General features: G+C 52.9%; 11 protein-coding genes across 11 annotated transcripts; 7 read left to right on the forward strand and 4 right to left on the reverse strand.

The window, feature by feature from the left end:
* The first annotated feature begins 634 nt into the window (after positions 1-634).
* SNOG_01912 (hypothetical protein) lies at positions 635-1,670 on the forward strand. The gene is made up of 2 exons (XM_001792484.1): positions 635-844; positions 895-1,670. The coding sequence occupies exons 1-2, from the start codon at positions 755-757 to the stop codon at positions 1,435-1,437; spliced, it is 633 nt and encodes a 210-aa protein (XP_001792536.1). The 5' UTR covers positions 635-754; the 3' UTR covers positions 1,438-1,670.
* Positions 1,671-1,700: 30 nt separating this feature from the next.
* Positions 1,701-2,621, reverse strand: SNOG_01913 (hypothetical protein; the record flags this gene model as incomplete). The annotated part of the gene is made up of 2 exons (XM_001792485.1): positions 1,701-2,342; positions 2,514-2,621. 2 exons carry the CDS (start codon positions 2,619-2,621, stop codon positions 2,193-2,195), a joined length of 258 nt encoding a protein of 85 aa, XP_001792537.1. The 3' UTR covers positions 1,701-2,192.
* A 1,722-nt stretch (positions 2,622-4,343) lies between these two features.
* On the reverse strand, positions 4,344-5,783 carry SNOG_01914 (hypothetical protein; the record flags this gene model as incomplete). Its single annotated transcript, XM_001792486.1, has 2 exons — positions 4,344-4,866; positions 5,245-5,783. The coding sequence occupies 2 exons, from the start codon at positions 5,781-5,783 to the stop codon at positions 4,344-4,346; spliced, it is 1,062 nt and encodes a 353-aa protein (XP_001792538.1).
* A 431-nt stretch (positions 5,784-6,214) lies between these two features.
* Positions 6,215-6,781, forward strand: SNOG_01915 (hypothetical protein; the record flags this gene model as incomplete). Its single annotated transcript, XM_001792487.1, has 1 exon — positions 6,215-6,781. The coding sequence occupies one exon, from the start codon at positions 6,215-6,217 to the stop codon at positions 6,779-6,781; it is 567 nt and encodes a 188-aa protein (XP_001792539.1).
* Positions 6,782-8,778: 1,997 nt separating this feature from the next.
* Positions 8,779-9,500, forward strand: SNOG_01916 (hypothetical protein; the record flags this gene model as incomplete). Its single annotated transcript, XM_001792488.1, has 3 exons — positions 8,779-9,142; positions 9,218-9,402; positions 9,438-9,500. 3 exons carry the CDS (start codon positions 8,779-8,781, stop codon positions 9,498-9,500), a joined length of 612 nt encoding a protein of 203 aa, XP_001792540.1.
* A 505-nt stretch (positions 9,501-10,005) lies between these two features.
* On the forward strand, positions 10,006-10,217 carry SNOG_01917 (hypothetical protein; the record flags this gene model as incomplete). The annotated part of the gene is made up of 2 exons (XM_001792489.1): positions 10,006-10,141; positions 10,168-10,217. 2 exons carry the CDS (start codon positions 10,006-10,008, stop codon positions 10,215-10,217), a joined length of 186 nt encoding a protein of 61 aa, XP_001792541.1.
* A 1,973-nt stretch (positions 10,218-12,190) lies between these two features.
* SNOG_01918 (hypothetical protein) lies at positions 12,191-15,424 on the forward strand (the record flags this gene model as incomplete). The annotated part of the gene is made up of 2 exons (XM_001792490.1): positions 12,191-12,275; positions 12,336-15,424. The coding sequence occupies 2 exons, from the start codon at positions 12,191-12,193 to the stop codon at positions 15,191-15,193; spliced, it is 2,943 nt and encodes a 980-aa protein (XP_001792542.1). The 3' UTR covers positions 15,194-15,424.
* Positions 15,425-16,003: 579 nt separating this feature from the next.
* On the forward strand, positions 16,004-17,395 carry SNOG_01919 (hypothetical protein; the record flags this gene model as incomplete). Its single annotated transcript, XM_001792491.1, has 2 exons — positions 16,004-16,798; positions 16,985-17,395. The coding sequence occupies 2 exons, from the start codon at positions 16,004-16,006 to the stop codon at positions 17,393-17,395; spliced, it is 1,206 nt and encodes a 401-aa protein (XP_001792543.1).
* A 576-nt stretch (positions 17,396-17,971) lies between these two features.
* Positions 17,972-18,848, reverse strand: SNOG_01920 (hypothetical protein). The gene is made up of 2 exons (XM_001792492.1): positions 18,517-18,848; positions 17,972-18,466 (listed from the first exon to the last, which is right to left on the reverse strand). Exons 1-2 carry the CDS (start codon positions 18,825-18,827, stop codon positions 18,439-18,441), a joined length of 339 nt encoding a protein of 112 aa, XP_001792544.1. The 5' UTR covers positions 18,828-18,848; the 3' UTR covers positions 17,972-18,438.
* A 1,321-nt stretch (positions 18,849-20,169) lies between these two features.
* SNOG_01921 (hypothetical protein) lies at positions 20,170-20,308 on the forward strand (the record flags this gene model as incomplete). Its single annotated transcript, XM_001792493.1, has 2 exons — positions 20,170-20,244; positions 20,273-20,308. The coding sequence occupies 2 exons, from the start codon at positions 20,170-20,172 to the stop codon at positions 20,306-20,308; spliced, it is 111 nt and encodes a 36-aa protein (XP_001792545.1).
* A 390-nt stretch (positions 20,309-20,698) lies between these two features.
* On the reverse strand, positions 20,699-21,522 carry SNOG_01922 (hypothetical protein; the record flags this gene model as incomplete). The annotated part of the gene is made up of 2 exons (XM_001792494.1): positions 20,699-21,184; positions 21,241-21,522. The coding sequence occupies 2 exons, from the start codon at positions 21,520-21,522 to the stop codon at positions 20,699-20,701; spliced, it is 768 nt and encodes a 255-aa protein (XP_001792546.1).
* Between the last annotated feature and the right edge of the window lie 1,425 nt (positions 21,523-22,947).

Consider the following 22,947-nt stretch of genomic DNA (forward strand, 5'->3'; position numbering starts at 1 on the left):
TAGCTTGTTTACTATCACAGAAGAAAAGGGCGTTAGTCATTCATCTCAAAGACTGAGATTGCGGCGCATTGGATGCTCGTCCCAACAGTTGCCTATGCCAGACGATAAAGTTTGGTTCGCTGGCTGGGGGACGCTGCAAGAGGCTGTCTTATTCATCCAACGCAGGCTGGGATGCATCAAGCAGGCCGGTTCTCGTGTTGACACAACAGCTTACCACGCACTATCCCAGCAAGCCTTATGCAGCCCGCGAACATCCGGACAGGCCATTGGCTTCCAAGCCAACAGTTTCCCCGTCACTAGGACGAATTTGGCCCTTCTAGGACGAGGTTGGCCTATCGCATGTAGACTAGACCTGCATTATGGTTTCCTTTTCCAGCGAGCCTCAACCATCCATGAACGTGCGACCCACTCTTACGAGAAATACCCACATAGAGGACGACGCCGAGGGTGACCGCCGACTTGGATGGACGTCTTTGGTCGATTCCCCTTGGCGTATGCAACCTTGCCGTTGCCGACCATGCAATGGATCGACCTAAGCCTGGAGGCTGGTTGCGGGACAGGTGCATGTCCACAGTGAGCGTATTAATATCGCCTTGCCCTCACCTCCTCTTGCTTTTCTCATCGCACAGTACATCTCCATCGCTGAACATCAGAAGTAACTCTCTCGCTACGGTTACTACTGCATCTTCGATCGTACTTGGTCATTAATATCAACAACTTCCATCGCTACCGCTCATCAACTCTCGTTGCCAATATGATGAAGGTCTACGCCCTCGCTCTTGCAGCTTCTGCTGCCGCCGTGCCCATGGCCGGTGACTACGAGCACAACGACTACCCAGTCTCTGTATGTTGCTCCCCTCACCTACACCGAATTGATAGACTAACATTGCATAGACTCCCGAGTACCCTGCGTACCCCGCATACACTCCTACTCCGGAACACCCTTCCTACCCCGTGAGCACCAGCGAGGTCGAGTACCCTGAGTACCCAACATCCACCCCCTGCCCTGAGGAGGAGTCCAGCACTGTGCCATCGTACCCCGTTCACACCCCAAGCTCAAAGGCGCCTGAGTACCCTGTCTACACCCCGAGCAGCGTGGCTCCTCCCTACCCAATCTACACGCCATCCAGCGAGGTTCCCCACTACCCCATTTACTCCTCGTCTGCTCCTCCTCACTACCCCGTATGGACTCCTTCTTCCAGCGCCCCCGGCTACCCAGTTTGGGACTCCTTCTTCCAGCGCCCCGGGCTACCCAGTTTGGACTCCTACTCCTTCTTCCAGCCCCTGGTGAGGAGACCATCACGGTTACCAGCACTATCCACAAGCCTAAGCCGTCTGCTCCTCCCGCTGAGAGCCACCCGGCACCGCCTGCGTACACTCCCGTTCCCCTTCCTTCGGCTTCCGTCCCAGCGCCTCCTCCTCCTGCGCACAACGTGACTTACAGCGTGCCCCCTCCCCCGGCCCAGGAGACCCACCCAGCACCGCCTGCGTACACTCCCGTTCCTCTGCCATCGCCATCCACCCCTGCACCAGTCGAGAGCAAGCCCGCTCCTCCTCCTCCTGCTTCGGTGCCTGCGCCCCCGGCCTACACTGCGGTTCCTCCTCCCGCACCTCCCGCGTCTGTCCCGGCCCCGCCAGCTTCAGCTCCTCCCGCACCTCCCGCGTCTGTCCCGGCCCCGCCAGCTTCAGCTCCTCCCGCACCTCCCGCGTCTGTCCCGGCCCCGCCCGCTTCAGCTCCTCCTTCGTACCCCACTGCACCTGTTGCCTCTGGAACTCCGGTCAAGCCTCCCACAGCCACCACCTCTGCCCCCGCCCAGTTCACTGGTGCCGCAGTTGCCAACAACCCTATGGTCGCTTTCGCCGTTGGAGCCATGGCTTTCGCTGCCATGTTCTAAGCAGCTCGCTAGCCTCTACTCTGTATATTTTCACGCCTCTCCTTCAACGACACAGGCCTTTTTTTAATGACCCACGACCAACGATGTTAAACTAGATGGATGGGTTGGTACACTCCTTGCATGGTATAAACTGTATTATTTTGGATATTTTTTAATCTTCTTGTGGTGGACGTGTTCGATGGGTGGATGAACGACTCTTAAGGGGGCGGCAGACATGTGATAGGGTCTGGGCTTGGTGTGTACGGCAAGTGCAAGGAGGAAAGGATAATGTCTTGTATCGAAGATTGGGTATGTAGCTCAGATAGCTAGACAGGTATAATCGAAGAATACTTCCGACTGCGCCTTCTTCATCTGCTCATGTTTATCCCATTCGCAGTATGTCTTTTGTCGCATGGCGGAAGCATCGCGTCCGCTACGATCATGTTCGATACTGCTCGTGAGACGCTGCTGTATCGCGAAAGTAGATCCTGTATGTCCTCAATGTACGAATATCCTTTTTGTGTGTTTCGAAACGTTGATGAAGGTAGACAGCTTATGCGATCACACAAGCTAGATCGGCGGCGCTATCTACTATCACTGCTCTGCTTCGCAGCACAGACAAACTCATGAGCTCCTTACCTTTGCATCAACGTTGATCCCTCCTAGTGACACGGCGTAATGCTGATGGCTTACCACGTTGTCGCCCGGCAACCCTGATGACAATTCTGATGGCAATACTGATCCCATCATGATCGAATCCGACGCGTCTAAAGAGGCATGAGAACGAGTTGCCATCTCCCACTGCTTAGCTCAAGAGATCTATCGATTTTGACAACGCCTCTATTGAGCTCATCGTCTTCCAGGGCAGGTACAATCTTTAGCGATTAATGTTGAAGTAGCACTGTAGACCCGACAAATACCTTAATTTGATAGTTTCGCAACTTCATGCAATAGCCTGGATATCTTCACGAACTTTTTAGCAAGCTAGGATATAATGTCTGGTTACGTGTATATACACAGGATCTACTGACGAGCAATTCGGTATTCAGACGCCCTGAATGCAATGTTGTTGTAGCGTCATGCCGACTTATCCGACTCGGCTTCCCAGCAGAACAGGGATGCTCAACAGCATACGTAAGTGATTTGGAACACAAAACGTAATTATCGCATGCTCAGAAGATCGTTGCGTGCACCATTTGCATCACTCAATCAGGAAAGCTACACCTTCATCTTCATCGCCGCCATCATCCATCATCACCACCCTCATCGCCATCCTTCATCAACATTCCTCATTGCCACCATTATCGCCACCACCATTGCCATCGTCACCTGTCGCCATCGTCACCTGTCGCCATCATCACCTATCGCAAAGCATCACCCATCGCAAAGCATCACCTATCAGAAAACGTCACCTATCGCGAAGCATTATCTATCATAAAGCATCACCTGTCCTAAAGCATCACCCATCGCGAAGCATCACCCATCACGAAGCATCACCTATCGCGATCATCTCACGTCCTGACGCAGCTCAGATTTGACATCCCCAGCGATCATGGCCGATAAACAGAATCCGAATGCTATCCCAGAACCAACAAGTGGCTCGAGATCTAAGCTTCTATCATCAAATCTTAAAAACTTCCTCAGCAAACCAGCCATCGCGCATCCGCAGAAGGCATTGACAGTTCAGCTGTACAACGCTGAGCAGAGAAGTGATACGAAGCATGAGCAGGCGGTTAACGCAGAACCGATGGGGAAAAGAGATGAAGCGGTTGGGAAGTGATGCGTGGACGAACGCTGCAGGCAGAGGTTATTGATGAACGACTTCACAGTATCGACTCACGCGGGCATATGTTATAGGAATGATATTGATCATATTCAGAGATCATTATTGGAGAATACTAGTGATAAACTCCTTTTCAGTCTACTTAGTGCCTATCGCTGAGAAAGGAAAAAGGAACGCAAGTATGTAAAATACTTAAATGTTGTCAGGGAAATATTAAACTTTTGGTAAATCTGGCTGAAATTGAGTCGAGAGGCTCGATGTGATGAACTCGATGGGAACTGGATGGGATGCGCTCGGTGCGATGAACTCGATTGGCACGCGCTCAATAAGACCGGGAAAACGTCAAACTTTTGCAACGCCGGCTCGTATGAGATCCACAGGATCCGTTTGGTACATAGTGTTCAGCGGACCTCATTCGATAGGATCCGTTTCGTTGGAGGCGTTCGATGAATAGCGCGCGATGGAATTAGCTTGACGGGAATAGCTTCGACAGGATGGTTTTCGACGGGATAGCTTTGACGGAATGAGGTCGATGGGAGAAAGAATTGACCCCAATATCTTTCAAGAACATGCATGTTCGAGTTCGAGTTCCTAATCGCCATCAGGGTCCTTGTAGTTGCTGTCATCCTCTCCGATGCCTTGGAAGCGAATCCACAAGACTTGCCTTCGTCGTTGCGATCAGACGCTCAGCCAACGGCCTTCTCAAGCGCCTGAAGTGCTGCCTGCAAGTCTTCGCGGTGCCACATCAATCTCTCCAGGGCATCTACCTGTGCCAGTGCCTTCCAGCATCTCCATCTTGCAGCAAAATCATTGCTTACAACTACTGCTGGCGGCGTCCTTAACCTGTAGAGAATCCAGTTGTGCATGCACATTTTCAGGAGATCGTCGCGAGATCCGCTCTGGCCATGGACTGCATCCCAGCTTACTTTGTCCACTGTTTTCAACATGTGGTATTCTTTGCGAAGATCTCTTATCCGAGGCACCAACTCTTTCAGAGCACTACCGACGCTCTTTGCGACTTCCTTAACCCTCTTTCCAGAATGTATGTTCCAAACGCTGATGCTGGTATATCTTCCCTCCCGATCGATTAGGGTGGGATCATCGATATCTTCGATCTCTTCTTTGAAACGACGTATCCTGCGGAGCATGTTCAAGCCTTCTGCAACGATCACACTCAAGTCGTCAACCAGTTGTAGTACTTCGTACAGGCTGTGATAGGTCAAGTTCGCATGTATATATTTTACTGCCGTGCAGCTTATAATTTCGTTCAGATTCTCGGGTTTAGGGGCATGCCGGATGCTCTGTGGGCGAGTAGGTTGCTGCTCAGCTGTTAGTGATAGAATCGACGAGGTTCCGATCAAAGATAACGAACACCAGAGAGTTTCGCAAGCTGGCATAGTCCATTGTATGAGCAGATAGAGGCGTATTCCTCGATCGTACTCATGACGTCGGTGACATTCTCGATTGCACGGTCTCGCGCATACGCCCTCGCATACATATCCGCGGTATCCTGCTTGAGTTGTTGATCCCAATCCGGCAGCCTATGATGTTAGTAGTCCGGCCATCCAGTTGTTGGAGCATACGTACCCAAAATTAGACTTATGGATGTCTCTGCTCGTCTGCCTAGTCCTCTTGGGATTGATCGCACCCATGTTAGAGTTGTTCGGACTGGCATCCTCTTCGCTGCCATCCCGAAGCAACCTGCGAAGTTTCTTCGATAGACGTGAGAAAAAAACCGCTTGAGACGCATGCTGGCCTGTCTCGCGCAACCACAGCTGGAATCCGCAAACTAGTCTAAACGGAACCTGAGATCCTTTGACGAGGCGGAACTGTCGGATGTCTTCCGTCAACGAAGCTGATGGGACCTTGTACAATTTTAGATAATCGCCAAATATGATCTTGCTTAGCTGGCTGAGTTCCTGTTCAGATAATTCCTCCTCGGTGGGAAAGAACAGCTTCTTAGCCGCATCTTTAACACTGATAGCTTCGGCGCCATCCTTGAGCTTCTTGGGCGTTGCGTTCGTCGACTCTCCATTTTCAGACGCTGGTCTCTTGGATGGGATGAGGGATGGTGCTGCGACTGCATCAGGCTCATGGCTGATAGCGTCGCTCTCGGGCTCGGCCATCTGGCTGATCTGTCAGAGTCTGCAGCTGTTGCGGGATGCCTCACTTACCGAGATGCTTCGGTTGGCGTAAACTGAAGGGAGGAATCGATCGTAGGTTGTACAACGTGCAGTCACTGATGGTGTAGGGAAGAAGTGTGGTGTGGAAGAAAGAGAAGAGAGGGCAGCGTCGTTGAAGTAGTGATGGACAGCCCAGGTGGGGCGGTGGTCAAGCGGCCGTGATACAGGTAAAGGTGAAGTTACGGTGAAGTAGCGGGCGCCGCTCTCTCACCTGAGCCGATTGTCCAAGCTGGCGCATATAAGAAATCTCGCGCAGATTTTGACCGTTCCTACAACAACACTTTCCACACCACCTACTTCAACTTATTTGCGCTCTCGCGCTTGCAACCACCGCTATAACTGAGGAAAACAACGATTCAGCACAAGCATCTGTGATGAACGGCCGCTTCACCGCACACCACAACCCCGCCGTTGTCAGCTTGCGCGCGAGCAACCTTAACCTCATGCTTATCGGATACGGTAAGCGCAGCAACGACGGCACGCGCGCCGAGGTGTGGGCAGATGGTCTCATCACCAAGGCCGAGCTGCGACTGAAGGCACTGATCGAAGGTGATTGGCAGCCGATCAAGTGGTTCGAGATCGCCGAGTTCGTGCCTTGGATCAGCCAGATCAAAAAGCATGGTGAGAAAGATGAGGAAAAGATCATTGCGATCCGGAACAACTGGCTCTTATTGTACCCCGACATGCAGCTTGACCAGCCATCCACGTATACGACAGCTACAGCCCCAGCAACTGCGGAGATAATCAATGAATTCGAAACCTGGGTACGCCGGATCCCCGATGAGCCCAGAGACCAAGGTAAGGAAGGCGGAGGTATCAAGACATTGGCACATCATTTTTCCGGGTGTACTACAGGCGGCGCCACCATCAGGTCCGAAGCCCACCAGTCCAGTTGCGAAGAGACAGATGTTCGAGACCTAGCATCGCCACTGATGCCGTAGTCTAACAGACTTCAGAAGCGCCAAATATTTTATCGTTCAATCTTATAGCAAGCCGTGGCTCTTGTAAGGAGTTAACATGTGGATTCTTGAAGGACAACAAATAGAGGTAGCCTCCCAGCCTGCCTAAGAGAATTCTATTTACTGCTGTTTAGACTATTAATACTACTTCTTATACAATACCTTGCGGATCTACAACCTCTTGCGCCTTCAGGAATTCTGTAGTCTCATCGGTCGTGTTTAGCGGACCATACACATAAAACACTGTCGACCTGAGGCCCCTAACAGCGAATACCCTATCCAAACTGTCGAAGCGACCAAAGGATGAAGCCGCCGTCCTCACCTTATGAGACGCCGATGCCGAACTGATCGATCGAAACGACCTCCCAACACCACAGCGCCTGGATGAGCTGAGTAGGTTCATCTTCGGCCAACACCCTCGCTTCCCAGACCCTGGTTATACTGGAGAACTAGATGGATGGTGGATCGAACTGAGATTGATGAGACAGGATGAACAGCATCGATGAGGCAAGGTGAATAGGATAAACAGTATCGGGATGAACACTCCAGTCAGAATAAAAGTCAGTCTACTTATAGTATACAGCACGACCAAACGCTCTCCACATTCAATGACCGCTCTCATTAAGTCAGTGATCGAGACGCAGTAATTTATCAGCACTTCACAGTCATACACCGTTTGATCGTGCCTTCGACAGTATGGCGATCATCGGGTCTCTACTGTGACCTTCTGCTTCGTTACAGGTCTCAAAGGGATTAGTGTATCTTGCGTCGAGCGCATGAGCTCTTCAAGTCACCCAAGATCTCATGTTTGAATACATGTCAATTGAACCTCGCTTGAGATGTACATAGCTATAGATACTATATTAGTGGCGTCGCGAAACTCTGCTTTGGCGTCGTACATCCGCATTCCCCGGGTCGTAACCTCACGAGGCTTAGAAACAACCCACGCTCGCCCCGGGATTACCATAAGACGATGCAACAACCTAAAGTCCTTTGATATATTATTAAGTGCTAATCTCAGGTAGTATTGTTTCGCCTGATTAGCTTCAAGGGTTTATAATTCTCCATCGCTCCCGTCAAGATTCGTTAAAGCCCTCCAGGTTGACTGTTCGCCGATGACTCTCAGCTTTGCCTTCGGCAATCTGCGCATCGTCCTAGCAGCATAGTGTCTGATACAAGACAATTCAACCCCCAGATCGAAGTTTAGCCGCTCGTCTGTTGAAGCAGGCAAGTGTATTGCGGGCGTTGATCAGGGCCGTCTTGTATAGCGCCTCCACGGCATCTACGTCGATGTTCTTCCATGATCTGGATCTGCCCTTCGGCTGAATTCATTCATAAAGAGGGTCTTTTAAAAGTGTCAAAATGGTTGTCTTGTTTGTCGATATGTTCGCGGTGCAGTCCATCTTGCGACGATGCTAACAAAGGAAAGAGGTGTTCAGTGACCCCAGCGATGGCGATCAACAGTATCGCATCAAAAGAAGCGATGACGAAGCAGGCTCTGATGCCGGAACCTCTGGCGATCAGCATCAACCTAGCCTGTTCAGCATCGATGAGGCGCAGATGAGACAGACGATGAGTTTATCACAGATCAGGAAGCCAAACCCATAGCAACAGCAAGACCGACTGCGATAATACTGAGTGAGGTCTTACGAATGCCCAATACCCCTTTCAGCATTGAGCAGCTGCGTGATGCATCTGCATTGGCAGCGACGACGACAACATAACTCTAACAATTGATTCCGGAGCTGACTATCGCTCATCCTAATGTCTCTGCCTTGATAATATAGCCACCTACTACGCGAACACGAGATCTCCAGGCTATTTACAGTGACGATTTTGCAAACGGTTGACCATCAACGTAGCTGGAGATGAACACCTAGTTGAAGGACAAGGTAAAGACGAGGCCGCAGAAAGTAAAGCTCAGGACAGTCATCAGCTGCAAAAGACAACCGAACGGAACGGAGAATCTTGTGGACATCATGCGAATCTATGCAGTCAAACTTAGCGGTCATGAGAACGACAATCTGATGATTGTTGGTTTTCAGCCTATGTACAACAGCGCGATCAAGAACTATGCTCTGTTTCGGGATCCATTTGACCTATCGATGGGTGATGCCTATTCAAAGATCGTCGCCAGGAACCATGTCTTCGATCTCGACATCTTCATGCGCCGCGCCGATGAGCGAATCCTTCGTGGTGACGGAGAGTCGGACGACTTGAATCCGATGAGACGAGCTGCGCCGAGATCAAGTCAGAAACTGGTATATCGCGTCACCTTTGACAATGAAGCACGGTATGCGTCGCCCTGTTCATCAGCTCGAAGACCGTGCAAGTATACCAAGGGTGAGTGAGCAACGTCAAGATCTATGCAACACCTGTTCATCTGCCTCGGGAATCTCGTGCTATGGCTCACAATAGAGGGAGCTCAATCGCCGTTGCTGAATTCCTTGATCACGGCGATGCCACGATCCTATTCAGGTGACTCTGCTGAGCCTCCGTTGGAAGCATGCTCGCGGTTTCAAAGTTGGGATATCGCCAACACTCGTTTGGTCGCCGCAACTTGCGAGAAGACATTCGATCTTACCCCGACATATGTCATGGGAGTGAGCACCTGCATCCCCAACTGGACTGGTGCCAGGTCACGCAAAGCAAGGCAACAGAAGGAACAGAGAAGAAGTCCAGGCGTCTTGCACGTGAATGAACCGTGTTCCGGGAGCTTTCGAACATATGTAGCTAAGTAATCCGTGTGCGCCCTGCTGAACCTCGGAACACTATCAATGAATAGCCATCATGTTCTACGCGACCCTGGATAGACTCAGTACATGATTAGCATACGGTAAAGTGTCAGGATAGCTTTGAGATTATACAACCTTGATATTGAGCAATGGTGCTCAAGACTTAAACATAGCGCCCAAGAATAACTGCAATACATGCTGATGTGATCGCTTCGCTTATATTCGTTCGCGCTGTATGTTTTCTGCATATAGCTGCGTAAGAAAGCTATCGAAACCTTCTGGCACAGTTTGGACTTGAGAAGTGATATGACACGCAGCGTTTGGCGGTCGAGACTATCCAGGCAGGTGGGAACAGGTCGTCCTGAGTTGACAAGGCTCAGCCCCGATGTTGCGGCTCTTCTGTTACAGCCGCAGATAAAAAGGCAGAGCCTCCGGACAGGGTACAGCGACAACTCGATAACATAGCCAAATATGTGCACTGAACTGGATACTTTATCTGAAGACAAAATCGCGACTAAGTCGCAAGAGATTGTATGCGGTACGCGACGGATGTACAAGAAGAAGCTGGAGCGAAACCTCGACATAAGCACGGGCGATATCGTCGAAAGTAAGAAGATGTCTGAACTGCAGCAGAAAGTGAACAGGGGCATATGGTACTCCGAAGCTACAAAGAATATCATTAGATTTCAGTTGCACCAGCAAATTCCTGCGTATAGCTTCAGAGTAAACGATGAGCCGCTACATGTAGCACGTCGCTTTCTGTCATAGTTGAGAGCATCTCACATTACGGTCGTGGAAAACTGTACTCGCGAAATGTCCGCAGGCCTCTGCAACCTCACTTGTTTTAGTACTCAACTTCTCAAACATACAACGTAGGTTTTTCGCACGTTGAGGAAACCTGTTCCGGGGCCTTATGAACACATGTTGCTGTACTAAGAAGGGCATTACTAAGAGCGCTTTGCGCTGGACTTACTTCACCATAGGCACATTTTTTGGCGTAGAAGGATGATGAATCTTGCAAATAGACTCTTTGGAAATAAATGTGGAAAGGTGAGCGCAGGCGGGGCGAGTAAGACACGGCGAAGTAACCAGACCTAGCAATGTTTCGTGATCAGTAAACAGTCAGCCTAGAGTACCTTACAGAGTCCTAACGCGGGTAGCGTAGAATCCTAAATTCTTGGAGCTAATCAGGCGATACTGTACTACTCATTATTAGCATTTGATCGTGCATTGTAGAACTCCGGGTTGTCGCATAGTTGCGTGCAAAATCTGGTAGTCCCTCTGTACCCGGGTACCTATACATCGCGTCTTAGACGACTTGGAGCATTTATGCGCTCGATGCGAGGGACATTCAACTCTTTGAGACCTACGGATAGCATTTATGGACAGAGTCGAAGCATTAGACTCGATAACTTCCTGACTAAGCATATTAAAGTCCTTCTTATCACGTTAGGTGCCAGTCAGTGCAACCCTTCATTGGGTCCTGAAATCGACTCATACACAGCATCGATACGCAGGTCTGATCTGACATGCATCTGCCGCCAGCCTGTCAACACCTTAAGTAGACATGCATAAATTTGCTCTTTGGGGGCCGTGTTCCTCCCTCTTCAGTCCGATGCACCATGTTCGAACTAGCCGAAGCCATCTGCAGCCCTAGCTGAGCCGGCAGTGAAGTCCAGCCTTGTGGTGGTCGAACGGCAAAAGATAGTCACCGAGAGCGACATGCGGCTACGCTAGTTTAGGCTAGCTGTCAGGCGTCCAGGAATAGAAACAGCTGCATATGACGAGCTAGAGGTCAGCATCAGAGGCCGAGACGGACAGAAAGGGTTGTGTGCGTTCGGCGGGTGCCTGCGGGTTCGTATTCGGAGGGCGAGGCTGGGATGGCGGTAGACTTGGGGGATGTTGGAATTGTGGTGTTCATGGGCTGGTTGGGTGCATATATGCACCGTAATATCTCCGTTGATCAACCATGACCTTCATGCTGTCCCACAAGCTGTAATCAAAGTCGTGTCGGACATTATCAAGACGGCGAGGCTGCCAACACGGCGTGGTTACGCTAGTAAAGGACTCCACCCCGGGCCTTATTGTTGCGAGCGGCGACTTGTAGTCTCGTACAACAGACGGGCGGGATCTCGTATCTGGCAAACAATCAATGGCTTGTGTGCCGGGGTGCAATGTGCTGAGCAAGGCGATCAAATGAGAGTTGATGCAACTGGAGGTGTGGTGTAGTAGTGTAGTAATAAGCTGCAGAGCATGTGCTACCAATCCAGGTACGCGCAGGGCACTGCCACCGCCGCTTGATATCAGCAACTCCTTCCGGTGTCCTGCTGCAGTCGAGGTCGTCTAGCTCGCAGGCTGCTCGAGGTTCAGCTCCCCTGCACGTGCGGCTGGACTGATGGGGGAAGCGCAAAAGTAGACGGTGGGCTGTTACTTGAGGCAGGCGTGTCCGACGATGCGCAATGCCGTCTAACACGGGTAGACGCGCCTTTTGCAATTGAGATTGAGCACAGCACGGCGCACGGTAGGCCACTTGAGGTCATCTGTTGGTCGCGGTCGCGGTCTCTGTCGCTGTCGTTATTCTTAGCTGGCCCTCATTGCAGCGCTGTCTCCGCCCCGCCCTCTCCATCCTGCAGCTCCACGCCCGACCGACCCTGCGATGCCTTCGATATTCTCCAAGAAGTCGAATCGCTCGCACCCGTCCGCCGACACGACTCCCGGCCAGCTGTCGCCGAATCCGTCTGGTGAGTGAGGGCGTGCATCCAATCGAGGTGCGCCTGCGGCTGACCAACAAGCGCTGGCAGTAAACAACGACGGCGCGCAGCGATACCAGCCCGTAGAGAGCCAGCAGAGCGTTCCACAGGGCCAGCGTCATTCGCAGCAGCTGCCCCAGGGCGTGTCCCAGGCGCAGTACCAGCAGCCGTTCCCCACGCGCACCACCAGCGTCAACCGCCTGAGTGCGCATCTCGACCAGGCCGCCCAGAGCTACCAGCAGCAGCAGCAGCAGCAGCAGCAGCAGCAGCCAGGCCCCCCTCAGCTGTCGCCGGCGCTCGACCAGACCCGCCAGAGCGCCTACCAGCCTCAATCACCCCCGCCCGTGGTCCAGGAGCAGAAGAAGTCGTTGCGCAGCCGCATCGCCGCCGGACTGTCAGGCCACAACAAGGACGACGACGCTTCGAAACAGGCCGGCAAGAACGGAGTCGGACGCCGCCAGTCTGTCCGGAAGAGTGACCCCAGGCTTGCAGAGCAGCAGGCCCAGGAGAACCAGCGTCTCCAGGCGCAACAGCACTGGCACCAGGGCTCCAGCTCGCATCTGCTCTCCTCCACCGAGCAGGACGAGGACAACCTCGACCCGTTCCTGCAGCAGGACGACCACCCGGAAGTACCGCCCAAGGACTATCCGCAGCACTTGCAACACCCGCAACAGCAGCAGCAGTTCGTCGCCAACCCTCAGCAGCAACAGTATCGGCCCCCACTCGACAGGGTGAGCACTGAGGGGAGCTATCGCACCCAAGGCGGGGTATCGCAATACAGCCCCGACCACCACCAGGGACAAGGATTGCAGCCACAACAACAGCCAGGCCAGCAGCAGCAGCAACAACAGTACCAGAGCTACCAGCCCGCCGTGCAGACGTCTCAGAATCCCAACGAATATCAGGCCTTCAACCCCCAAAACTCGCCAAGCCCGCTACTGGTGAACGCCCAGGCGCATGGTCAAGCTTCCAACAGTGCACCACAACAGCAGCAGGTCTACTATCAGCAGCAGGAGCAGAGTCCTCAGCAAGCGCAGGGACACTCGCCGCAGGACCATCCTCAGCAGGGTGCACACTACCAGCAGCAACATTTCGCGCCGCCGTCTCAGCCTCAGCCGCACCCCACCCAGGAACTGCAACACCAAATCGGCCGAACATCAGCCCAGCAGCCTCCTGAGCTGCAGCACCCTCAGGCTATCCGTGCCCCTCTTCAGCTCGTACAGAACCAGCAGATTGACGCGCAGCAGTCACAGCAGCTTCGACCCCCCTCCTCGCACCAGCTTGGTCCTCCGTCACCTCTCCAGAATCCGCCTTACACCCCATACGACGCCCAGTCAGGACAACAGCATACGACGCACTCGTCTGATCCTTCGCTAGCGAACACGACGCCCCCACGAAAGTCGCAGGACAGCATGCCGCCGAGCGCGAACAGCGGCAGGAACACGCTGCGGAAGGTCGTCGATGGCCAACAGCCGGGACCACCGTCTCGCGAAGCTTCTCTCCTGCAACAACCCTCAGGTCAAGGTCAGCCTCTTGGACAACCGGCTGTATCGCCGGGACTAGCAATATTCGACGCTAACGTCGTTCCAACAGCTTCGCAAGGTCAGCCTTATCGCGGCGAAAAGGGACAAGCACAACAGGGAGGAGAGATGGGCCGGGCGACACCTCCGCCGCGGCCGTCAGTGGCAGACATGTCGGAGGAGGAGTTTGAGAAGATCATGAAGGAACATGAGGTGTTGCGTGAGTACATCATAAACAAGTTGATTGAAGTAAATCTGACATTCCCAGGTGAAAAATACCAAAAGGTAAAGCGATACTTTTTTGAACAACAGACACAAGTGCACCAGCTCCAGAATACTCTTGCAAACCAGCGCCTATCACTATCGCGGACATCATGGGACGACAGCGAATACGGGACCCGTTTCAACCGGCTGGACGGACTGATAGCGCAGCTGTCGTTTTCAGTCCGCAAAGACTGGAAGGCGATACCACAGTTTCTGCACCCCGTTGTGAACAAGACAGCAGTAGAGACTGGCAAACAAGAAATGACTGCGGTTGGCCGTGCCTTCATCTCAAATTGGCTGGTAGAAAATATTTTCGAAAAGTATTTCCATCCCGATCTGGAACCTGGGTTTTCGACGCAGCTGCAGATGATTGTCTCAAATATACGGAAGTTCTCGCCGCCTTCCCACAGCCCAGAGGATGAAGACTCGCTTGCGGCGAAGATCATCAATTGGCGGTTGGCGACATTAGAGGGTCTCGCAGAAACACTCAGAGCACCTCAGGCTGCGAAGTACCGCCAGGAGCTAATTGACACACTGAACGAGAAGCTCATTGCATCGCTCCAGATGCACATGAACGACCCTGCGCCGGCAGACCTCAACGGCGGCGTACCCATGATTATCGAATTAGCTATTAGCGTCGCACAGCATCTGCCATTGGAGAGCAGAGAGGTGCACATTGAGTACTTCCCGCCCGGACACGGCATCGTGCCTGAATTCATGAAGCTGGAAAGCGGCATTCCAGCTCTGACTGCACCGATATTAGAAGTCGACGAGGCGGACCGAGCCTCCGTCAGGAGCAACGCTCGATCAGATATCGACAACGCCTCCATCGCCGAGCAAGAACAGTTGGCAGCTCAGGCTGCGCCCAAAGAAGAGAAGAAGCGTGGCGTGTTTGGCTTTGGCGGAGGATCGAAGAAGCCCACGACGGCGCCTGCATCACTGGGCAAGCGCGAGTCTACGCTCGGTGCCGGTGGTAGCCAGCAAAGCCTGACGCCAAATCCACCTGGCAGCTCGCATGGGCCTAAAGACGAAGTTCCAGCTCAGCGCGTGCGCATGGCAGTTGGTTTCGCAGTGCAAATTCGCGGTAAGAGCATTTTGATGAAGGCGCCCGTGTACAGCACCTAAGCGTGTTAACGACACTTGATGAATTGGATATGAGCGATTTACGAGCGAGCGATGGTTAAACGATCCTGGTCTACAGCTTCTGGATATACCACCTGGATACAGGCTGCGGTTTAGGAAGCCTTGAAAATGTGTATACCCCTTGGGGTTTTGAGAGTGAAGCGTTTGTTGTGCATACCGATACCCTCGCTGTTTCTACGGTTAGATAATGAAATTCAATTCTTGGATGATCCTAGAAGTTCAAGTGCTATACTTGACATGTGAAATTGCGCCTGAGGCTTTCACGGTCTTCGCTCTTCTCGGAGCTGCGTGCGATGTCATTGGTCAGACCGCCCCAACTCCGCGTTGTTTACGCTCCCACAACACCACCGCTTAAGCCCCGCAACCACTTCCGAAGGAGTGCAATAAGATGGAGAATGCAGATGTGTCGCCGTTATATAAGTGTATGTATGCCTAATACAACATCGACTACTTCACTGACAAGTCCCAGCGACAGCACTTTCCGTTCCCTCGCCGACCGCATCACACATCGCCTGTCTCTCTGGCGCACGCCTCCAGATACGATGTCTAACCACATTCGAGATCATACGAAGCATATCGATACCCAACAGTCATGACATACGTAATTCTCGCCTCGCATGGTCTCCACAGTCCAGTGCGCTCAACGCACACGACAACGACGAATCAACGCCTCCGCGCCGCTCGCACGCATTGCGCTCGGATCGCATACTTATTTTCGACGATGAAACCACGCGCATATACGACCTGCGAGACGACAAGTGGAGCGCGGTAATAAGTAATGGCTCAGGCGGTATGGGAAAGAACGTACATGTCGAGTTTGGGGCGACAGCGGATGAGGTGCTTGTATGGAGCGACTTTGCGGCGTGCTTGAAAGTCTGGTGCTTGAGGACTGGACGCGCGGTCGAGATACGAGATCCAAAGTTCCCAGGGAAAGAGAACAGAGGCTGGGCATATCGACCGTCTGGGTCCTCAAAACATGGCAGAGGGCAGGTCATGGCGCTGCTATGTCGCACCTCTGGAGTTGATGTCCTTCTCCTTCTCTCTGCACAGACATACACCATCCTCTCGCGCGTCGAGCTCCCCACACTCGACGCAGCCAACCTCAAATGGAGCCGCGATGGCCGTTGGCTCGCAGTCTGGGACGCCGCATCCACCGGCTACCATCTGCATATCTACACCGCAGACGGTAACCTCTACCGCACCATAACCCGCGAACCCTCCGACGACCTCGACGCCTGGGGCATAGAAGGCCTCGGTATCAGATCCGTGGAATGGCTCCCCGGCAACGAGAAACTCGCCGTCGGCGGCTGGGACCGACGCGTCCGCATCCTGTCCACCCGCACTTTTGCGCCCGTAGTGTTTCTCGACCACACGCCGGTAATACACGTCCCCGACGCCCCCGTGTACACCGAACATATCGACGGTCAGGGAAATAGAAGCTACATGCCCACCCCACAACCCGCCACGCCGCCCAAACCCCCTCTCGAGAAGAACGAATCGGCGTTGATGAAGCAAGGCATCAGCTTGTTGATGTTCAACGCCGACGCTACGCTGTGCGCAACGAGAGATGATGCATCGCCCAGCACGGTGTGGATATGGGACTTGCGCAGTTTAAAACCACGGATGATTGTCATTCAATATTCCCCGATTAAAGCGCTGCTGTGGCATCCGAGTGATCCGGAGCGCTTGCTCATTCAAACAATCCACGACGCGCCAGCGGTATACATGTATACCTCCTCCTCCTCTTCTTCTTCTTCTTCTTCATCGAATCAGCCGCCAGCAATTCTCGACTTTGAAGCACATATCGCTAAACCTGCGACTTCGGTGCCTGCACGCTGGCACGTCTCGTGGCTCCCTTCCCCATCCCCCTCCTCATCAAAAGAAGATAAGAAACCACTCTTCCTCCTCGCACACCAACACGCCTACATCCTCGTCTGGCCCGCCGGCAAGGACAAGATTTTGCGCTTCGAGCGAGAACAGGGCGAGGAGAGCGACGATAGCTTGTTCGAGATATTGACGGGCAGGAGGGAGGCGCCGCGTTTGAGCGGAGGGGTGGAGTTGGATAGGGACAGGGAGGAGGAGCAGGGGTTGGATGATACGTTTCGCGGGAAGGGTGGGAGAAGAGAAGTAGGTGGGGAGGAGGGAGGGGGGTTGGGCGAAAGCGGCATGAGTGAGATGTTTTGATGCTGATGATATACCCGGAGGAGTTTATTAGTTTAAGGAAATGGGTATATTCTCTTCCGCTGTTATTGCGATACGGCAATGAGAATTCTTTTGCAACCCCTAGACTTCGCCTGCCTCCCCTGGAATAGTGAGAATACACAGCAGCAGGTAGTACAACCTGCAGGTATGCGCAGAGTTATTCGCGTTGCGTCTGCGTTTGACAATGACGTGTAGGCCTCCGACCCCCCCATCCTCCGCTCATCCGCAACTGCATCATCCCTCCCACGTCGAATACCAAACACCATCGAAGAAGGGGAAAAGCTAGTAAGATGTGTTTGCGGATTTTGCCGACGCATGAGACTTTTTTTTCGCGCTTCTAAAGGGTCAACTTTTCAGCGGAAGCACGCTTTTGTGTTTTGGCGGAAGATTGACATGGGTGCTGTGAAGGAAGTTGCTGGGGCGCAAGAGATGCCAAGGCGAAAGTGACGGACGCAGAACGCGTTGAAGATGATCAAGATATGGTATATTGCGCCTGGAAGGCTGGGTAGAGTGTCTTGAAAGGCTGCAGGCTATTGAGGAGATTCAAAGGGTAATAAAGTATTACTTATGCTTCGTGATTTCATTCGATTTGGTCGTTCTTCTAATGGCGTCCTGTCTATGTCTTTCTTCCTGAACCTTTTAAAGGTGAGGGTGAGCTCTTGCAGACCTACGTGCGACCGGCAATCAGTTGCATCCCAAACCGCATTCGTCTACACTCTTGGGCTGGGTCTATGGCTGGATGCCCACTCAGTGCGTGTCCTCAACAGCAATAGCAAATTGCTGCAGGACACATACATCTCCAGTTCCACATGTTCCATCTATTCTGCCTAGCACCTTGTCTGCCGGCGTCTTCCAGTCCTCCAGTCTTCCAGTCTTCCAGTCTTCCTTCGCTCCATCGATGCTGCTCAGTCCGAGCGGTCCGTCTTCATTTGCTGCATGAACGCATTCGATCCGCGCAGTCCGGTCCGTTGGCCGTAATCATCTCGATGCTCACGGCATCACATCAAACACGTGTCTATACGACCTCATCCGTAAGTTGTGTTGCTGTTTCCACTATCATGTGTTAGCTCCAGCATACTCACTCCCTTCACTTCCCAACTCACCTAGGACTAATCGGTGCATGCCCCAATCCATCCCCCTTCGGCTGAAAATACGCTGCCCCTCCTGTCCTCCTACTCAACTCATGCCAATGCCGCTCCCGTACCTCCCGCATATACGCATCTTGCTCGGGCCGCCTACTGGCCCACTTCGTCTCGTCCGACGGCTCGTAGTAGAAGCGGAATAGGGCGTAGCCGCAGCAAATCGCGAAGCCGCCGCCCAGCATGACGAGCAGGATGATGGCCCAGGGCGGGATTACGAAGCCCATGTTGTCGCGCTTGAGGAGCGAAGTGGTGGCATGGTGGGGGATGTACATTTTTGCGAGATGGGGATGGTAAGTGAGGTTGTTTGTGGGTGGTACAGAAGTTTTGAGAAGTAGTTGGTTGCACTCGGGCTGATATATGCAAGTGCGCAGGCCCAAGAAATGCGCAGCAAGTTCGTAAGCACTTCCAAGGCTGTCAGCGGGAGTGAGCGGATGAGGAATGGTAGTGTTGGACGGGATGTGACAGCGATGAACCTTGACGAAGAAAACACAAGGTGAAAGTAAAAGTGAGCAAGTCAATTATTAACATTCGCTGTCCGCAGCAAACCGAACAGCAAGCAACGCCGTATTTCTGTTTGCTGCCTTGCTTCCATCAAGGAGCTTTTCTACGCAGTTCCCGATCCGGTCGGACGTTTCGAGCGGCATCTACCCAGTCGCAGACAGGTCCCTCTGATCGCTGCTCACCTATTGGCCGGATCCAGCCTTCACGTGTAGTTTGCCGCAAATAACAGCCTGCGCGCTGCCTGTTTGGGATCCAGGAACGCGTCAGTCTGCAACTCTGGTGCTCTTGGGCGTGATACCCGCTACGATCCGGCGTGGCTGAGTCCGTCAACAAACTCGGGACCAAGCTTATCCCGTTCCAGCGGAACTGGCGGACTGTGGAGGCGCAGTGTGTTCATAGGCTGAAGCATTCATCTTAGTCTCAGGAGCCGGCTTGGTTGTACAGTCCGAGGTCTTGGGGACTGGTGAAGGAAATGCGTTTCGATGTGGTTGCGGTGCTGACGCGTCATCCTAACGCCAAGAGGAATGCGCCTTGCAACAAGGAGCGCGATGATCAACCCTGTGCCCGGAGCGAATCGACGATAATCTTATAATTGTACCTTGCCCAGATAAAAATTTGGAGGTGATGGCAATGTCATCATCCGATCAGCCGGGAGGGTCCGTGAACACATATGATCCCAGCCTATCCGGACTTCCACACGGACAAATCTTGACGAGATACATCAGCGCCAAGTACTACCTTTTTACAACGTCATTGCTGGGTTTCAAGGTTAAGATGGGTCGTCTGGTGCTTCATGCTGGGACAATACTATAGGATACAAGCAACATGATGGATCCTCGCAGCTAATGATACAGCAACAGCACATCAGCATAGCGAACAAGCTCACGTCTAACACCTCCGTGTATATGTTACGGGAAAGTATTAATCTTGAACAGTTCCTCTACTGAGAACATGCAGGCCCAAAGAGGCATGGGCAAATCGAATCACGGATAGGATCAAGCCCAGGAACAAGTGCTACCGACGACCTGGTCCTATACCTTGCGATATCATAAAGACACTGCCGGGATCCAACACGATATCAGATAGCCCATGTGCTTATCCAGGGAACATATGATGCAGAGCCTGTGCCCCGTTCTGCAACAGGCTGTGCTGTATACCTTCTTGGGATGGTCCTTTTTATTGTCTCAAGTAAGTCAGTGGTACCGAAACTTTGAAGATACTGGATGCGAAATCAATCCACACCGAGAATTGAGTATCGGATGTACTCTACCATCGCACAATCCACATATCATGTGTCTCGGGTCTCTGTCATTAACATCTAATGTTGCTTTCGCGGCGGAGCAGATCCAGCGAGCTGGTGTAGCGTCACTAACAGTATAGAATATCACTCGCATCGTTCTCAGACAAGTTGCACCAAATAGGAACGAACCGCCTTTTGCAAGAGACGGAAACGCAACAGTGGGAAGATGATCCAACACGTTCAACGCAAAACATCATACTGGATGGCCAGGCCAATTTGAAAAACACTATGTTTAAATATCTACATCGGAACAGAAGTCATCCCTATATACAACTAAATTCCACCATCTCGACGCCCAGCGCCCCATCCCATCCTACCACCGAATCCTATCACTCGCTCCATCTAAGCAAAGTCCCTCGCATGCTCGCGCTCATCCCTCTTCTTCAAACTGGCCACCGCCGGTCCGGGAACAGGATAGCTAGTAAAGCTCCTGAAAACGTTGAACAAAATACCGGGGTCGGTAGCAGTGTACAAGCTAGTACCAACGACACCACCAGTCGGCTTGACAGTTCCACTGCCAGACACCACAATGTTGATGCACTGGGGATACGCCTGTGCGCCGTTCTGCTGACCCGCGGCGTGCAGCGCGAGGATCTCGTGGCGCAGCACGTAGTTGCCGGGTGCGAGGTTGGGGATCGTAAGGTCCCAGCTGAAGTTGTTCTTGATCAGGTCGTCCGTCGCCCAGGTGCCCGGGTTGGAGCCGGATTTCCACGCCGACGAGGCGATCTTGGTCCACTGGAGGGTGGCTGGGTTGGCGGTGCTGAAGTCACCGGACACGGGCGCGATGTATTCTTGCACGGGGCCGACGTGGCTGATGGGCCAGGTGTCCTGCGGAGTGGTGTTAGTTGGATGGGTGGGAGAGGAATGGGAGAAGGAGGACGAACCCATTTGAAGGTCACTTTGCTTCCGGGCTTGACGGGCACCGAGGCGCCGTTGCTCTTGCCCTGCTTGTGGCACACGACATCGACCTTGCCGAAGCTATCGGGGCTCACAAAGCCATTGTCGAGGTTGTCCGCCTGCCATCCGACAGTGGCGGGGATGGGGTTCTGGTACTTGAGAGCGGCGTTCCAGCCCTGGTACTCTGTGCCATCAGCGATGACTTTGTCGACGTGGCCGTGGGCAGCGACGAGCGCTGGGAGAGCGATAGCAGCAATGAAGGACTTCATGATTGGAAGAAGAGAGTGAGGGAGTGGGATTGGTGAGTTGCTGCTTTGCTTGCTGCTTGTTCTGATATCCTGTCGAGCTGATATTCACAGACGGGTTTGACGTCGCTCTATATACTTCCTCCTCCACTCCACCAGCCGTCGACCATTAAACTCTAACCTCCTGCACCCCACTTTTCTTCATCTATTGATTAATCTATGTCGTTTGCTCGACCTGGTATTTTCTCGCTGCACGCTACTGGCCTGCATACTTGCTTTGTTGCCTGTCCTCTAGCCAAGAGAGGTGTTGCAGCGTCACCCGCACGTCCACATGGCGCTGCCATTGGTCCGCTTTAGTGGCGATTTAATCTACACAGATTAGTGCTGCGGCAGTGAAACGGTAGTCGACCCGGCTACTCATATCGGACCTTTTAGTGCCCAGGATGCAACTCGGTACTCGGCGCAATGAACACATGCTTGGGAGCGAGTCTCGATGGCTTGAGTGTGTGGCGCGGAGACGAGGTGAACGGCTCCACACCACGTGCTGTCTATTCCACGGCAGCTGTGCCGATCCGACCAACATTGCTCAGAAAGACCGGTGGTTGAGGTTCGCGCGAAACCTTCTGGTGTGCGCTAGATCCTCACCACCACTCTTCTTCCAACAACCAACTCTACATGCAGTCTGACCTGCAACAGCTTATTCCCAGCATCCCACGTTCTGCATCGACGCTTCGGCTCCAGATTTGAGCTGCCAGTGTCGTCATCATGTCACACAGTCTCGTGGCCGGGTCAATCAAAATATTAATTGCACCCACGGACCGCGGTACCGAATTTTTGCGCCTCGAACACCAAAAACGAGGCTGAACGCTGGGGATGTGTGTTTCCGCCCGACTTGGAATGTCTTGGTTCAAGGCCGTGCACGTCGAGATTTACAAAATAGGTGATATGGGGATTCAAAGTGGATTAGACAGGTGGTCAAGGCGTGAGGCGTGGTGGTGCGACGAGAGGTTGTGCGTTGACAGAAAGGGGACCGGGGTGTAACATCAAATGGCCTGAGGCTACACCGAGAGTTCTTCCGTTGTATCTGACAAGCTGTAGTACTGCAGGTTGTTGGGAAGCATCCATCCGCAGCTCATCACGCAGCCTGGAGCTATACACAAAGCAATGTTCTTGCGAGCGTCAATGGACAAGCCCGTGTATAGCTCCGGGCTCTTCGATACCCCTGGGTACATTCCGTCGTGACTGATGAGCTACAGTATGTTGATTTTGACGATTGCGAGAATCGATCGAAGTAGTCTTTCATGAGCATCGAGATCGCGTGTAGTTCCGCGTGTCCGCAGGGCCGTGTATCCTACACTATCCAAGAACAACGATCACGTACTACAGGTTCTCAGACAGCCCATCCGGCAGCCTGAAGCTATACACATCCCTCTTCCGCCCCATTCGAAA

Source organism: Parastagonospora nodorum, assembly GCF_000146915.1.
Source record: "Parastagonospora nodorum SN15 chromosome Unknown scaffold_3, whole genome shotgun sequence".
In the NCBI taxonomy this organism is placed as follows: domain Eukaryota; kingdom Fungi; phylum Ascomycota; class Dothideomycetes; order Pleosporales; family Phaeosphaeriaceae; genus Parastagonospora; species Parastagonospora nodorum.

Excerpts from the sequence above, each read along its gene's own strand:
- SNOG_01912 (XM_001792484.1), top strand. The coding sequence starts at position 755 with ATGATGAAGGTCTACGCCCTCGCTCTTGCAGCTTCTGCTGCCGCCGTG. Across the intron at positions 845-894 it reads ACAACGACTACCCAGTCTCT|ACTCCCGAGTACCCTGCGTA; the intron begins GTATGTTGCTCC and ends AACATTGCATAG.
- SNOG_01920 (XM_001792492.1), bottom strand. The coding sequence starts at position 18,827 with ATGTACATCCCCCACCATGCCACCACTTCGCTCCTCAAGCGCGACAAC. Across the intron at positions 18,467-18,516 it reads CATGCACCGATTAGTCCTAG|TGGAAACAGCAACACAACTT; the intron begins GTGAGTTGGGAA and ends AACACATGATAG.